The 17,400-nt window shown below is 38.6% G+C and overlaps 2 protein-coding genes across 5 annotated transcripts in view; one reads left to right on the top strand and one right to left on the bottom strand.

Moving 5' to 3' along the window:
• PLEKHH2 (pleckstrin homology, MyTH4 and FERM domain containing H2) overlaps positions 1-17,400 on the bottom strand; it is a 131,649-nt gene that overhangs the window by 93,246 nt on the left and 21,003 nt on the right. For 3 of the 4 annotated variants that reach the window (XR_004428348.1, XM_033175858.1, XM_033175859.1), the window contains exon 3: positions 4,159-4,221. Coding sequence is in view for 3 of the 4 variants with exons in the window: in XM_033175858.1 (XP_033031749.1) it covers positions 4,159-4,221 (63 nt within the window). In the remaining variant the exon portion in view is untranslated. Of the gene's footprint in view, positions 1-4,158; positions 4,222-14,804; positions 15,007-17,400 lie in introns of all 4 variants that reach the window. The other variant, XM_033175860.1, reaches the window with a different exon arrangement.
• On the top strand, positions 5,055-6,354 carry C1GALT1C1L (C1GALT1 specific chaperone 1 like). The gene has a single exon (XM_033175862.1). The coding sequence runs from the start codon at positions 5,186-5,188 to the stop codon at positions 6,131-6,133; it is 948 nt and encodes a 315-aa protein (XP_033031753.1). The 5' UTR covers positions 5,055-5,185; the 3' UTR covers positions 6,134-6,354.

Genomic DNA, 17,400 nt, shown 5'->3' on the forward strand with positions numbered 1-17,400 from the left:
CTTTGGGAGGTTGAGATGGGTGGATCACAAGGTCAATAGTTCGAGACCAGCCTGGCCAACATGGTGAAACCCCATCTCTCTAAAAATACAAAAAATTAGCCAGGCATGGTGGTGGGCACCTGTAGTCCCAGCTACTCGGGAGGCTGAGGCAGGAGAATCGCTTGAACTCAGAAGGCGGAGGTGGCAGTGAGCAGAGACCATACCACTGCACTCCAGCCCAGGCCACAGAGTGAGACACTGTCTCCAAAAAAAAGTTAATTTTATGTTATGTGAATTCCACTTTGATTAAAGAACAAAACACAGAAGCAATTATTAGCTATTTGGAAAAATTTGAATACTAACTAGATCTTTGATATACTGAAAAATTATCGGTAATTTTTTGGTGTAATGATGGTATTGTGGTTATGATTTTTAAGAGTGTTTGGTTTTAGATTAGTATAGTATATAATAGTAGATGAAATTATACCATGTCAGGGATTTGCTTCTAAATAGTCCAGTGTGAGGGGGGCAGGGGAAGTGGGTGGAGGTACAGATGAGCCATGACTTGACTAATTGCTGAAGTGGGTGATGGGGGTTCACTATACTATTTTCTCTACTCTTATATGTGCTTGAAGTCTTGCCTAATAAAGTTATAAGATTTCCTTTTCAAGCATAATTAAGAAAATCAAAGATTAGGCTACATTGGGCTTATTTAGAAATCTATTAGGTACTTACTCTAGAAAATTAAATCTTTCATGTATCCGCTGAATCTAAAATGAAAACTGAGGGTGATGGGGCCTGGTAGGGAGCAGGTCCATAGTGGGTTCTCCCACCCAAAACTGAATGGGGTGTCTGGGGCATCAGGGAGCTCCCTTGCCTGGCCCTCAGTGGCCTGATGGAGTAAGAGGATTTGGTTGAGTGCTTCAGATCTGATCACTATGATAGGAGAACAAAAATGCATATTGTGTCACATTGTGTACAGCTCCAAAAAGGGGCACTAGTCATGAGTGTCAAACGTGCGGGGCCACAGAAGTGGGTCTTTCTGCATATGCAAATCACATTTCTGGCCAGCTGCACAAAGATAACGTTGATGCCCAGGAAAGAGAAGATGATGGAAAAGGAGAGGAAGAGGAAGAAGATTATTTTGACAAGGAACTCATTCAATTAATAAAACAAAGGAAAGAACAAAGTCGACAAGTAGCAGCCAAGAAGTAAATTCTGATGACAGGTGACCCTAATGGAGCTGAGAACACCAAATTCCTCACCAAGACAGAGAGAGTTACAGTCAGCCAGCGTGGCATCACCCTGGATCTCCACAGCAGGATTGGAATTGGGAAAAAGATGGCTTTAATAATACGTGGAGAAACAGCTTTCTGCATTCTTTGAGGAATAGTGGTGGACCAAAAGGATGTCCTGAGTGGCATTAGGGTGTTGCAGGAGGTTCCTCGACTTGGTTTCACAACCATAGTAATTCTGGAGTTGGTTGGCATTCAAATAGTGGAACAGTAGATTGGAATCATAATGGTACAGGAAGGAATTCTAGTTAGCATTCTGAAGGAACAGGTGGCTTTTCCAGTTGGCATATGAACAACAGTAACAGAAACTAGAAATCCAGTGTATGTAGTAAAAATAACTGCAACTAAAGTGGCCCTGGACACAAATTTCAACCAGGCAGAAACAGAAATTCTAATCGTCAAATGGAAGATGTGACTATGCTGTGAAACAAGAAATCTAGTAAGTCAAGCAAATACAATTAAGAGAGATATAATTGGCAGTGGCAAGAAAATGAGAAACTTGGTGTGGCTACCACATATAGAGGTCCTTCTGAAGGATTTACAAGTGATAAATTTCCTTCAGAAGGCTTACTTGACTTCAATTTTGAGCAGCCAGAAAGCCAAACCACTAAACAAACAGATACTGCAACTTCCAAAATTAGTGGAAAGAATGGCAGTGCAGCAAGGGGGAAAGCCTCGTTGCCAGACTCCTTACCCCCCTAAAATAAAAATTAAAAAGAAAAAAGATTTGGTAGTACTCAAGTTGAAGGAAGAAAACATGACAAACTTAGAGGAAGCATAAGGAATTTCATATGCGCTTCTTAGGAAAAATAATTTTGTATTTAAGCCTTTTTTTCCTTTTTAGTTGATACAAAATAATTGTACATATTTGTGTGATAGAGTGATATTTCCATGTGTGTATACAATGTGTAATGATCAAATCAAGGTAATTAGTATGTCCAGCACCTCAAACATTTATTATTTATTTGTGTTGTGAACATTCAGAATCCTCTCTTCTGGCTTTATGAAAATATAGAAAGCTGGCTCTTTTAGCTTTTTGTAAACATGCAATAAATTATAGTTAACCATATTACTCTATAGTGCTGCAGAACACCAGAACTCACTGGAACTCATTGATTAAACTGAATATGACTGAGATCTTTTCATGAAATGAGAAGCTATAGATTTAGAATCATTAAACTTTAAGGCTGGGTGGGCCCGTCCAAACCCATCATTTTACTGCTGGCAAGGCCCAGAAAGGGTTATATGACTTATCAAAACATCTTTTAAAAATAATAAAAGCTGTCTGAGCAAGTGAGCTCACACCTGTAATCCCAACACTTTGGGACATTGAGGATCACTTGAAGCCAGGAGTTCAAGATCATCCTGGACAACATAGTGAGACCCTGTCATTACAAAATTTAAATTTTTTTTTTTTTTTTTTTTTTTTCTGAGGCGGAGTCTCGCTCTGTCACCCAGCCTGGAGTGCAGTGGCCGGATCTCAGCTCACTGCAAGCTCCGCCTCCCGGGTTCAGGCCATTCTCCTGCCTCAGCCTCCGGAGTAGCTGGGACTACAGGTGCCCGCCACCTCGCCCGGCTAGTTTTTTGTATTTTTTTTAGTAGAGACGGGGTTTCACCGTGTTAGCCAGGATGGTCTCGATCTCCTGACCTCGTGATCCGCCCGTCTCGGCCTCCCAAAGTGCTGGGATTACAGGCTTGAGCCACCGCGCCCAGCCTAAAATTTTTAATAAACAAAAGGTATATTTAAAAACTCAAAGTATGAAAATATAGGGGGCCCAGGCATGATACCTCACACCTGTAATCCCAGCACTTTGGGAGGCCAAGGTGGGCGGATCACCTGAGGTCAGGAGTTCGAGGCCATCCTGGCCAACAAACCCCATCTCTACTAACAATATAAAAATTAGCCGGATGTGGTGGTGTGCACCTGTAATTCCAGTTATTCAGGAGATTGAGGCAGGAGAATCGCTTGAACCCGGGAGGCGGAGGTTGCAGTGAGCCAAGATTGCGCCACTGCACTTCACCCTGGGCCACAGAGCAAGATTCCCTCTCAAAAATAAAAAGAAAGAGGCCGGGCACGGTGGCTCAAGCCTGTAATCCCAGCACTTTGGGAGGCCGAGACGGGCGGATCACGAGGTCAGGAGATTGAGACCACCATGGCTAACACGGTGAAACCCCGTCTCTACTAAAAAATACAAAAAACTAGCCGGGCGAGGTGGCGGGCGCCTGTAGTCCCAGCTACTCCGGAGGCTGAGGCAGGAGAATGGCGTAAATCCGGGAGGTGGAGCGTGCAGTGAGCTGAGATCTGGCCACTGCACTCCAGACCGGGCGACAGAGCAAGACTCCGTCTCAAAAAAATTTTTTTAACTTTTATTAAAATTTTGGGGTGTTTCCTTCCAGCCTTTTTTTTAACTCTTAGGTTTGACTTTTCCTAATATAACTCTAAGCATTTTTACATATTAATGCATATCCTTAGAAACATTTTAATGATTGTCTAATGGTTCATGGAGTTGATAATAGTTTACTTTTTCATTCTCCTATAATATGGCATTCATACGATTTCCAACTCTTTATGACTACAAATAAAGCTGCTACGAACATATTTATATAAAAAACTTAATTATAGTTAGTATTACCATAGCCATTATAGTTAGTATTACCATAAAAGTTTTCTCAGAAGATAAAACTTCCTAATGGCAGCCTTTTTTTCCTTTGAAAATTTGTTAATGGACAAAATAGAGTTAGATTCTCCATTTCCTTTATGGATCAAGCTATGAACAGTCAAAATAAGATGTAGAGGCAGGCTGATGGTTGTCTTTCCATTATGAGCCAAATCATCTTTATGTGAGTAGTAGAGGCAGAAAAAACATTTAAACTTTTACTCTACCTGTTGAAAAGCTTTTTCTGCTTGACGTTCAGCATCAATAACTTGTCTCTCAAGCTGCTGCATCTGTAAAGTGAGGGAAAATATAAATACAAAAATTTATTTTTGAAAAATAAGCCTTTCTGAAAAAGGCTTAAAAAAATCTCATAACATCATCATCAGTTTGGATATTTTAAAGTAGTTCACTGGAGATGAGTTAAATACAGTTAGCACATTAAAGGCTCTTTGCATATTTAAAAAAAGTTGATCAAAATGCCAGAGTTTTGGTACTTTTAATACAAGAACTATATATATACTTCAAGAGTATTCATCAATAAAATTTTCTTCAGTGGATTGTAAATTAAAAATTACTGATTAACACATACTAAGAACAAGAAAATAAATCTAAGAGGAAAGAAAGGCTTCAAATGTCCTATTTGACGGTTTGATGAAAGTCATAATGACATCAGGGAAGCGATGTGTTCTCGTAAACTCCGTGGGTGCTATGTTTCAATAAAAACTCTGGGTTGTTTTACACTCTTACAGATTGATGAGGAGAGTATAGAAGAGATTCTTTGATTAAACACACTGACACACAAATACTAAAACGAATATTATAAGGAGAATTTTAAAAGCCTTAAGAAGGACCCGATGCTAATCAACATAGGGATGTGTTGTACCAGGGGCTGAATACACTAATCGTGAGGTAAAACTCAATTTTATTCTTTTTGACTCAGTGCTGATGTCTGGCCCACTTCAGAGCCGTCTGTGACTCGATCTCTGCTCATTTTCAACGTTATTGTTGGTTGGGAGGCCAGGCGCTCAGAACTCCCAGTACACCTCTCACTCGCAGCAGCCCGGACCCCACCCGCAGTGCCGGCCGCGTCCCGCTCCTGCCCCGCCCCCTTCTCTACGCCACCGAGAAGCGACCTTCCGCAGCTAGAGTGGCCCAACCGGGAGCGCGGCCGCGAGCTCCGGAAGGCGCGGGACCCCCCAGGACCTGGTCCCAGGCTGCCTTTGACCCAGGCGCACTGTCCTCAACGCCTGGAAAATGGTTTCCGCTAGTGGGACATCATTTCTTAAGGGTATGTTGCTTGGGAGCATTTCTTGGGTTTTGATAACTATGTTTGGCCAAATTCACATTCGACACAGAGGTCAAACTCAAGACCACGAGCACCATCACCTTCGTCCACCTAACAGGAACAATTTCTTAAATACTTCAAAAGTGATACTCGTGGAACTCAGTAAAAGTATTCGTGTTTTCTGTATCATCTTTGGAGAATCCGAATATAAGAGTTACTGGGCTGTACTGAAAGAGACCTGGACCAAACACTGTGACAAAGCAGAGCTCTACAATACTAAAAATGATAATTTGTTCAATATAGAAAGCAATGACAGGTGGGCACAGATGAGGACCACTTACAAATACGTCTTTGAAAAGTATGGTGACAACTACAACTGGTTCTTTCTTGCACTTCCCACTACGTTTGCTGTCATTGAAAATTTAAAGTACCTTTTGTTTACAAGGGATGCATCCCAACCCTTCTATCTGGGTCACACTGTTATATCTGGAGACCTCGAATACGTGACTGTGGAAGGAGGGATTGTCTTAAGTAGAGAGTCGATGAAAAGACTTAACAGACTTCTCAATAACTCTGAGACCTGTGCAGATCAAAGTGTGATTTGGAAGTTATCTGAAGATAAGCAACTGGCAATATGCCTGAAATATGCAGGAGTTCATGCAGAAAATGCAGAGGATTATGAAGGAAGAGATGTATTTAATACAAAACCAATCGCACAGCTTATTGAAGAGGCATTGTCGAATAACCCTCAGCAAGTAGTAGAAGGCTGCTGTTCAGATCTGGCTGTTACTTTTAATGGATTGACCCCCCAAAAGATGGAAGTAATGATGTATGGCCTGTACCGGCTCAGGGCATTTGGACACTATTTCAATGACACACTCGTTTTCTTGCCTCCAGTTGGTTCAGAAAATGACTGAGGGCTGGAGAATAATAGACATGTGCTGTCCAAGAGCACTTGAAATGTGGCTAGTCCAAATTCTGATACAGTGTAAGTGTAAAATACACACTTCATTCAATAATTCATATATTACTAGAAAATAGTATGAAGACATAAAACATCTCATTAGTAATATTTTATATTGACACCACACTGAACTAATGTTTTGGGTATTTTGCATTAAATAAAATATACTATTAAAATTAATTTCACCTGCTTTTTAATTTTATTAATGTGCCTATTAGAATATTTTAAGTTACACATGTAGCTTACATATTTCTACTGTATCATAAAGGTGTAGAACATTTGTTGTCACCATGTATGGCCACGTATTTAACTGCCTGTCCACATGGCAGCATTTTTTTTTTTTTTTTGAAATGGAGTCTTGCTTTGTCACCCAGGCTGGAGTGCAGTGGCACAATTTCGGCTCACTGCAACCTCCGCCTCCCAGGTTCAAGTGATTCTCCTGTCTCAGCCTCCTGAGTAGCTGGGACTATAGGTACACACCACCATGCTGAGCTAATTTTTGTATTTTTAGTAGAGACGGCGTTTCACTATATTGGTCAGGCTGGTCTCGAACTCCTGACTTCAGGTGATCCACCCGCCTCAGCCTCCCAAAGTGCTGGGATTACAGGTGTGAGTCACCGCGCCCAGCCCCATGGCAGCATTTTAAAAGGTAGTTTATTGCAGGGATCTAGATTCTGGAAGAGGTTTCAAATATTTGGATAGGTAAATAATATCGTGCAAGTGCATTCTCAGTACCTCATATTTAATTTCTGTGAAAATATTTCAAAGGTTTAATGAGCAAGTACTGTGGTTTCAAAGCATTTTGTTGAATTACTTGTTTAGACTATGGCATTATATAGAAGCAACTGGACAAGTATTATGTCTTTTGTAAGTCTCTAGAATATTCCCTAAACCAAAAACCATCTAGCAAATACATGCCAATACCACATTCTTCCACCACTGGCAATATGCTGACAATTGTCACTTCTACAATATAACTATATTCTATTTTCAGGGAAATTTGGTTTTTCTGGAGCCTTAGCCTGGATTTTGAATATTGTCAGGATTGCCAGGAGAAACAGAAGAATGCACAAAATTTTGCTAGTGAAAAAAATAGTTTTCTTAAGAGGACTATGCAAATATCTTGTCTGATTTCTCCTTCTCAAATGTTTAGCTTCTAGTGATAACAGGAAGGACAAAAGTCAGCTTGCTTCACTGTTACATAACTAATACAGGTCTTTCTACATCGTATTTAATATATTACAAATTATTGATGAAATGACACAGCTCTCTGTCATGCCTAAAGTACCACGCATATATTAAGGATGGTATCATTATTTTTACCACTGCCAAATAACTTTTTTTCTGCTCCTATGGCACTGACTTCCTATCTTGTACTATCTTCCCAACTACATTGTAAGTTGCTTGAAGGCAGAATCCGGCTCAAAAGTTACTTGCTTTCTTAATGAAAAGGAGGTAATCCTTGAAATATTAATATAGGGAAAATTGGAAAGAATACTGAAATGAAAGGCAAGACCTAAATTGGAACCCAGATTCCAATACTTACTAGCTATGTGATGATGGGTACATTATTTAACTTACCTGAGTCTCTGCTCCCTACCTGTAAAATGATACAACACTTATTTCACAGCATTTATGTGAAGATTAAACAGAAAAGCATCCAACATAGTATCTAATACTTAATAGGTGTACAATGAATATTTACATAGAAATTTTTAAAGCAGCCTATTTCTACCATATATGTGTTATTTTTATGAATAATTTTAAGTTAGGAAACTCTACTATTTACCAATAGTTTGCCACTGGACTCTAAAATTCTTGTGTATAAAATGTGGATAATATAACCTGTTCTAACTACTTTACAGGATGTTGTAGGGATAAAAATAAGAAAATATATTCAAGCAATGTGAAAAGCTGGTGGTATCTCATTTATTTAAAAATATTATGGTAGCAGTTGTAATGTTATAATTTGAATGATAAAACTAAAAGTTACAAATGTCCAAAAACAGGATTATGTAAATATATAAATAATGGTACATCCATACAGTTAGATACCATACAGTCATTACAAATTTACATGGATGGAGGAAATGATATATTTGGGACTAGTCTCAATATAACACAGGAGGAAAGAAGTAGGTCAGGGTGCAGATGAAACAGGATTGGCCCTGAGTTGACAACCATGAAAGCTGGGTGATGTGTACATGAGGGTCCATTATAACATTTTGCTTACTGTTGTATGTTTGAAAATCTCTCTAATAAAAAGTTTGAAATATGTATGAAAATATATAAATGACATTTTAAAAAATAAGTGTGAATTATATATAGAATGATATTATACATAAATGATATACTGAGGAGAAAGGGACTGCAAAGCAGTAATGAATGTTACAATCAAATTTTTGTTAAAAAATTTATGTGTGCCTGTTTTTATGGAATTACATAAGCCAAGGACAAGGAGTTGTCTATATCTAAGTGACAGGATTATGGATAAAGTAGTTTGTATCATACATGATGAGGCACCACAGGGAGTTTTATGGAGCTGAAAAAAGTAAGAGAATAATGGCAGGAAGGAAAAAAAAAAGGGTGTTAGAACCTTGCATTAGAAATAGTAGTCAAGGCCGGGCGCGGTGGCTCAAGCCTGTAATCCCAGCACTTTGGGAGGCCGAGACGGGCGGATCACGAGGTCAGGAGATCAAGACCATCCTGGCGAACACGGTGAAACCCCGTCTCTACTAAAAAATACAAAAAACTAGCCGGGCGACATGGCGGGCGCCTGTAGTCCCAGCTACTCGGGAGGCTGAGGCAGGAGAATGGCGTAAACCGGGAGGCGGAGCTTGCAGTGAGCTGAGATCCGGCCACTGCACTCCAGCCTGGGCGATAGAGCGAGACTCCGTCTCAAAAAAAAAAAAAAAAAAAAAAAAAAAAAAAAAAAAAGAAATAGTAGTCAATTGTCAATCAAAGGTAATTCTGCTCCCTTAGAGGGGATGAGTAGAAAATTAAGAGGAAGAGGCTGTGAAATTAGAGAGGCTATATATAAATGTACATAGAAAAAGGGTTCAAATGCTGAAGTGGAATCTAACTAGGTGACAACTGGTGATGATGCCATTGCTAATCAGGAGGTCATTAGTGACTTTTGTGATTCCAGCTGCACTGTGGAGAAGTGAGGGCATAAGCTGAAATGCAAGACTCTGAATGAATTAAAATCATTAGGAAGAGCAAATTAAACCTAGAGCCAACAGAAATTTAAAAACTAATAATAAAGATTACAGGAGAAATGAATAAAATTAAAAACATAAAAACAGAGAAAAATCAATAAAACCAAAAGCTGGTTCTTTAAAAATATCAATACAATTGATAACTCTCTAACCAGACTAATAAAGCAAAAAAGAAAACAGACATAAATTATCAATATCAATAATGTAAAGGAGACATCACCACAGACCCCACAGATGCTAATGAAATAACAATATTATGAACTACTTCATGCTCATAAATTGAATAAAATAGCAAAGCTCATTTAAGAAGAAATAAGTTAGCTTAATAGCCCAATCTCTATTAAATAAATCACACTTGTAGTTAAAAACTTTCCCACAAAGGAAACTCCAGGACTGGACGGTTTCACTTGTGAATTCTACCCAAAAATGTATGGAAGAATGAATAGAAACTCAACAAAAACTCTTCCAGAACATAAGAGAAGGGAATGCTTCCTAACACATTTTATAAGGCCAGTATTGCCAAAAGCAGAAAAAGATTAGACTGATATCCTTGTGAATACAGATGCAAAAATCTTTAACAAAATATCAGCAAATCCAATCTAAACATACACAATAAAGATAATATGTCATGACTAAGTGGAGTTTATCCTAGGAATGCAAGGTTGTTTTAACATCTGAAAAATAAACCAATGTAGTTCATCATGTCAAGAGGCTAGAAAAGAAATATTTCAATAGACGAAGAAAAATCATCTGACAAAATTCAACATCCATTCACAATAAAAATCTCTTAACAAACTAAAAATATAAGGAATTTCTGATACCTAATAAAAGGTATCTACAAAAAACCCTATAACTAACATCATAGTTAATGGGAAAGACTGAATGCTTTCCCCCACAAGAATGTCGTTTTACCACTTTTACTCAAGGTTTTACTGCAGGTGCTAGCCAATGTAATAGCCAAGAAAGAAACATAAAAAGCGTATATACTGGAATGGAAGAAATAATTCAATATTTATTCACAGATGACATGACTATCTACACATAAAGTCCCAAATAATCTACAAAAGAACTAACAAATGAGTTTATTAAGGTCATAGGATACAAGGTCAATATACAAAAATCTGCTGTATTTCTATATAAGAGCCATAAACGGCCAGGCGTGGTGGCTCACGCCTGTGATCCCAGCACTTTGGGAGGCCGAGGTGGGTGGATCACCTAAGGTCAGTTCTAGACCAGCCTGGCCAACATGGTAAAACCCTGTCTCTTCTAAAAATACAAAAATTAGCTGGGCATGGTGGCAGATGCCTGTAATCCCAGCTACTCAGGGGCAGAGGCAGGAGAATCGCTTGAACCCGGGAGGCAGAAGTAGCAGTGAGCCAAGATCGTGCCATTGCACTCCAGCCTGGGGGACAAGAGTGACATTTCGTCTCAAAAAAAAAAAAAAGGTTAAAAAAAAGAGAGCAATAAACAGTTGAAATTAGAATTTAAACAACAGTAGCATTTACAAAAGTATCAAAACCATAAAATACTTAGGTACGAATGTAACAAAATAAGCACAATATTTGTATGCTGAAAACCACAATATACTGATTAGAAAAATTAAAGAAGAGCTAAATAAATGGAGAGTTAAACTATGAGTCAGAAGACTTGATATTATTGTCAGTTCTCTTCCAATTGACCTATAGATTCCACCCAGTCTTAATCAAAATCCTAGCAGGCCACAAATTAAGAAGAAGAATCTGAAATTGGCATAGAAATGCACAGGACCTAGAATAGCCTAAACAACTTAGAAAAAAAATAGAATATTTATAATACCTGACATCAAGACTTATAAAATTGCAATAGTAGTCAAAAGAATGATATTCGGGTAGAAACAGACATCTTAGATGAATAGAACAAAATAGGGTTCAGAAATACACTTTAAAATATGCAATTTTTTTCCAATTTTTATTGGTTTACTCTATCTTCATTGTCAGATCATATAGCCATCACATACTACAATCTCCCTAGTTACGCTAGTTGTCTGACCCTCATTCTCTAAATTTCTTAGGGAGAACTCCTAGGAACAATATTTTCTGAGTTCTTTAACTGCTAATAGCTGCTTCCCATGCCCTTTATAGTTGAAAGCCAGTTCTGCTTAACACAAAAACCTTGGATCATATGTGCTTTCCTTGATATCTGAAACATGGTATTCCGTGTTCTCCTGGCATAAAGCATTACTATCAGTGTAACAACATAATTTTATTCTCCTAATGATATAAAGGTCATGTTTTTATTTTTGCCTAAATACCTAAAGAATGTTTTCTTTTTCTTTAACATTCAGTATTTTGATGAAAAATATGCCTTGAAGTGGGTCATTCTAGGTTAATCTTCTCAGCCACATGATCCCCTATTTCAATATGCAACATTTTGCTTTTTTAAGTTTCTGTAAACTTTTCTTAAATTATACTGTTTGCATTTGTTTCATTCCCTTGTTTTGATTTTTTCTTCAGGGGCTTCTTTTATCTGTATATTGTATCTTCTTTGCTTATCTTCAATACTAGTCATTGTTTCAAATCCTTTTTACCTTTCCTCATTTTGATGTTTAAAAGTTTCTGGGAGACTGAGACATGAGAATCACTCAAACCCAGGAAGTGGAGGTTGCAGTGAGCTGAGATCACACTACTGCACTCTAGCCTGGGCAACAGAGTGAGACTCCGTCTCAAAAAAAAAAAAAAGGTTAAAAAAAGAGAGCAATAAACAGTTGAAATTAGAATTTAAACAACAGTAGCATTTACAAAAGTATCAAAACCATAAAATACTTAGGTACGAATGTAACAAAATAAGCACAATATTTGTATGCTGAAAACCACAATATACTGATTAGAAAAATTAAAGAAGAGCTAAATAAATGGAGAGTTAAACTATGAGTCAGAAGACTTGATATTATTGTCAGTTCTCTTCCAATTGACCTATAGATTCCACCCAGTCTTAATCAAAATCCTAGCAGGCCACAAATTAAGAAGAAGAATCTGAAATTGGCATAGAAATGCACAGGACCTAGAATAGCCTAAACAACTTAGAAAAAAAATAGAATATTTATAATACCTGACATCAAGACTTATAAAATTGCAATAGTAGTCAAAAGAATGATATTCGGGTAGAAACAGACATCTTAGATGAATAGAACAAAATAGGGTTCAGAAATACACTTTAAAATATGCAATTTTTTTCCAATTTTTATTGGTTTACTCTATCTTCATTGTCAGATCATATAGCCATCACATACTACAATCTCCCTAGTTACGCTAGTTGTCTGACCCTCATTCTCTAAATTTCTTAGGGAGAACTCCTAGGAACAATATTTTCTGAGTTCTTTAACTGCTAATAGCTGCTTCCCATGCCCTTTATAGTTGAAAGCCAGTTCTGCTTAACACAAAAACCTTGGATCATATGTGCTTTCCTTGATATCTGAAACATGGTATTCCGTGTTCTCCTGGCATAAAGCATTACTATCAGTGTAACAACATAATTTTATTCTCCTAATGATATAAAGGTCATGTTTTTATTTTTGCCTAAATACCTAAAGAATGTTTTCTTTTTCTTTAACATTCAGTATTTTGATGAAAAATATGCCTTGAAGTGGGTCATTCTAGGTTAATCTTCTCAGCCACATGATCCCCTATTTCAATATGCAACATTTTGCTTTTTTAAGTTTCTGTAAACTTTTCTTAAATTATACTGTTTGCATTTGTTTCATTCCCTTGTTTTGATTTTTTTCTTCAGGGGCTTCTTTTATCTGTATATTGTATCTTCTTTGCTTATCTTCAATACTAGTCATTGTTTCAAATCCTTTTTACCTTTCCTCATTTTGATGTTTAAAAGTTTCTGGGAGACTGAGACATGAGAATCACTCAAACCCAGGAAGTGGAGGTTGCAGTGAGCTGAGATCACACTACTGCACTCTAGCCTGGGCAACAGAGTGAGACTCCGTCTCAAAAAAAAAAAAAAAAAAAGAGTTTCTTCCTTTTCACCCTGATTTCTCATTAAAGCATTATGTGTTGAGTTTATCAATTCTTTTGCTGACCCAGAAGTTCTACTTAAGAGAAATAAAGAATACAGCTAAATGATAGAGGCCATTCACTAAAAACCATACACCTTATGTCATACTGTATGATGCTCTAAAATAGGCAAAACTAAAGGTCCAGAAACTATATCAGTGATTGCCAGGGCTTAGAGTTTGAGAAGAAGACAGACTATTAAGGCATAGGAGGGAAATATCTGAGGTGATGGAAACAGTGTGTATGTTGATTGTGGTAGTGGTTACGGAATCGTGTATATTTGGCAAAACTCTTTGAACTAAACACCCAAAAGGGTGACTTTTACATATGTACTCAATTAACTTGACCAAAAAATTTTTTAAAAAAGTACGTTGCAGGCCAGGCACAGTGGCTCACACCTGTAATCCCAGCACTTTCAGAGGCCAAGGTGGGTGGATCACTTGAGGTCAGGAGTTCGAGACCAGCCTGGCCAACAGGGTGAAACACTGTCTCTACTAAAAATACAAAAATTACCTGAGTGTGGTGGTGCGTGCCTGTAGTCCCAGCTACTTGGGAGGCTGAAGCAGAAGAATCACTTGAACCTGGGAGGCAGAGATTGCCAGTGAGCCCAGATCATGCCACTGCACTCCAATGCAGTGAGACTCTGTCTCAAAAAAACAAAAACAAAAAAAAGTACCTTGCAACCCCAAATTCCAAAACATACAAAGAAAACTAAGAAATACAGATAACAGTATCAATGGTCAAAAGACCAATTTAGTCCGGTAAAATAAAAATGATAACACCATGTGAAAGACTTTAGATTTCTTATGTTTAGGATTGTCAAAGAGATGAAATGAGAATGACATCTATTTTTTAAAAGACAAGAATTGAAAAAAAGAAGAAAAACAGCAGGAAGGTGTTAAACAAGAACAAGCAGGCAGGAAAATAAACCAGTTTAAAGTCTTGGCCAGGCTTGGTGGCTCACGCCTGCAATCCCAACATTTTGGGAGGCTGAAGCAGGCGGATGGCTTGAGCCCAGGAGTTCGAGACCAGCCTAGGCAACATGGCAAAAACATCAGTTCTACAAGAAAAAAAAACAAAACACAAAAATTAGCCAGGCATGGTGGCATGCACCTGTATTCCCAGCTACTCAGGAGACTGAGGTGGGAGGATCGCTTCAGCCCAGGAGGTCAAGGCTGCAGTGAGATGAGATCAAGTCACTGCACTCAGGCCCAGGCAACAGAGTGAGACTCTGTTTCAAAAAAAAAAAAAAAAAAAAAAAAGAAAAGAAAGTCTTGAAAATGTAGAAATACACAGTCACTGAAAGAGAAAAAACTCAATAGATGGTTCAGTAGCCAGCTTCTAAATGGCTCTCAACGATCCTCACCTTCTGGTAATCACACCCATGTGTAGTTTCTTCCTTCACAACATAGGGCTGACCTTTGCAACCAACAGGATATTGTGGAAATGATGAAGTATGACTTCTGAGGGTAGGTCATAAAACGCACTGCATCTTCCACCTTGCATTCTCTTGGATGACTTGCTCTGAGGGAAGCCAGCCACCATGTTGTGAGAACCCTCAAGCAGTCCTGTGGAGACATCCATACACTTAGGGACTGAGGCTTCCTACCAACAGCCAATACCAATTTGCCAACAACCGTTTTGGTGAACCACTGAAAGTGAACCCTCCAGCTCCAGTCAAGCCTTCAGATTACTACATCCCAGACCAACATTTTAACTGCAGCCTCATCGAAGACATAAGCTAAGTCGCTCCCAAATTTCTAATCTGTAGAAACTGTGCAAGATAATAAATGTTTATAGTTGTTTTAAGCCATGAAATTTTAGGGTTGTTAATACAGCAATAGATAATATAGATGAAGTAAACTCTACTCTGAACTCAGTAGAAGAGAGAGCTCATAACATGAAAAATTGTACAAATAATTCATGTATCATTTAATACGTATGAGCGTGAAAAATATAAATTACCAGATTTAAGAGATATGCAGAGACTTCAAAGTAATGGGAAGAAGCAGAAGAAAAAAAGTGAGCAAATAGGAATAGCACAATTATGCTGAAAGATAAAAGTATACTCCCTGTACAATGCAGAATAATTGCCTAAGGCCTATATGTTTTATTTTAAAAAATGAAATGAAAGCTCAAGATAATAATACAAAGGAAGATGAAGAAATATTCAATGGGTAGTCGAATAATGTGAAGATCACTGTTCAGAAGACAGAAAATGATATTGTATCAACTTTAGCTTCTGCAAGGACAATTTATATTATATATGTATGTGTTATAATTTAAAGTGTAGGCACAATTGTAGACATGGAAGAAGGAGGGCAAAACTTAGTGTTTACTCTTAAAATTTTAAGACACACCTGTAATATAAATTATTATCTGCCCCACCCTACACCAGTCTGCCCAGTGTCTATCAATGCTGCAGATACTGGGAATACATTTAGAGATCATCTTCTGCAGAGGTAGGTCCATCCTCTTGAAGTACAGACAGACCTGCCTGGTGCACTACATGTGAAACTTGAAAACAATTCAATTTCTCAATAGACAGAAACAAGTTTATGTTAGACAACCAGAAGGTGATCCAGTAACTCCTATCCAATGTGCTGTTTTTCCATGGGATGTCCTCCATCAAGAGATAGAGGATATTTCCCCTTCCCTTAACACTGGGCCACGCTGTGATGGGCTTTGGTTGTTAAGAGTGCTTTGTACCTTTTGAGACTGAGCCTGAAGAGATTTGCAGTTTCCACTTGCTCTTTCTTGGAGCCCTCAATCACCATGGAAAAAGATCTGGCTGCCTTAGGATCGGTTTAGCAGGGTGGCTAGGATAGTTTCCAGTAGTTTCACCACTCCCAGCTGAGGCATCAGATATGTGAGTGAAATCAAGGTGTGGCGGCATGCACCTGTAATCCCAACTTCTTGGAAACACCTGTAATCCCAACTACTTGGAAGGCTGAGACGGGAGGCCAGCAGACCTAGACATCCAAGTAAAATCATCTTGGATATCCAGACCCAGCTGTCCCAGCACCCGCAGTGAGTCCACCCTCCAGCTGATTTGCCAACTGAATGCAGTCACATGAGTGATCCCATTCCACGTCAAACAGAGTAAAAGAACCACCAACAGAATCACGAACAAATAAAATGATTGTTAATTGAAGCCACTAAGGATTTTTGTTTTGTTTTGTTTGTTTGTTTGTTTTTTGACACGGAGTTTCCCTCTTGTTGCTCAGGATAGAGTGCAGTGGCATGATCTCGGCTCACTGTAACCTCTGCCTCCTGGGCTCAAGCGATTCTCCTGCCTCAGCCTCCCAAGTAGCTGGGATTACAGGTACTTGCCACCATGCCTGGCTAATTCTTTGTATTTTTAGTAGAGACAGGGTTTCACCATGTTGGCCAGGCTGGTCTCAAACTCCTGACCTCAGGTGATCCACCTGCCTCAGCGTCCCGAAGTGCTGGGATTATGGGCGTGAGCTACTGCACCCAGCCCACTACGGTTTTCTTTAATGGACAAAAATTGTATATATTTATTGTGTACAACACGATGTTTTTAAATATGTATACATCGTGGAATGGCTAAATCAATAAAGCTGCTAAGTTTTGAAGTAGTTTTTTATGCAGCAATAGATAACCCCAAGGTTACCCTGTTATGTGTCGACCTGTAAAGATAATCCTCTATTCCTGTGATCATCTTATCTGGTCATCATTCCACTGGAAGCCACTCTCATTTTGACATGCAGCTTCCAGGAATATCTTCTCTTAGCTCTCAGTCCTTGGATGTGAAATGGAGAAATTCAGTGTCTCAGCTTCAAGAAGTATACTCATCAAAAGTACAGAGCGGCCGGGCGCAGTGGCTCACGCCTATAATCCTAGCACTTTGGAAGGCCGAGGCGGGAGGATCACGAGATCAGGAGATCGATACCATCCTGGCTAACACGGTGAAACCCCATCTCTACTAAAAAACTACA

Source organism: Trachypithecus francoisi, unplaced genomic scaffold (assembly GCF_009764315.1).
Source record: "Trachypithecus francoisi isolate TF-2019V2 unplaced genomic scaffold, Tfra_2.0 Lachesis_group17, whole genome shotgun sequence".
NCBI classification, from domain to species: Eukaryota; Metazoa; Chordata; class Mammalia; order Primates; family Cercopithecidae; genus Trachypithecus; species Trachypithecus francoisi.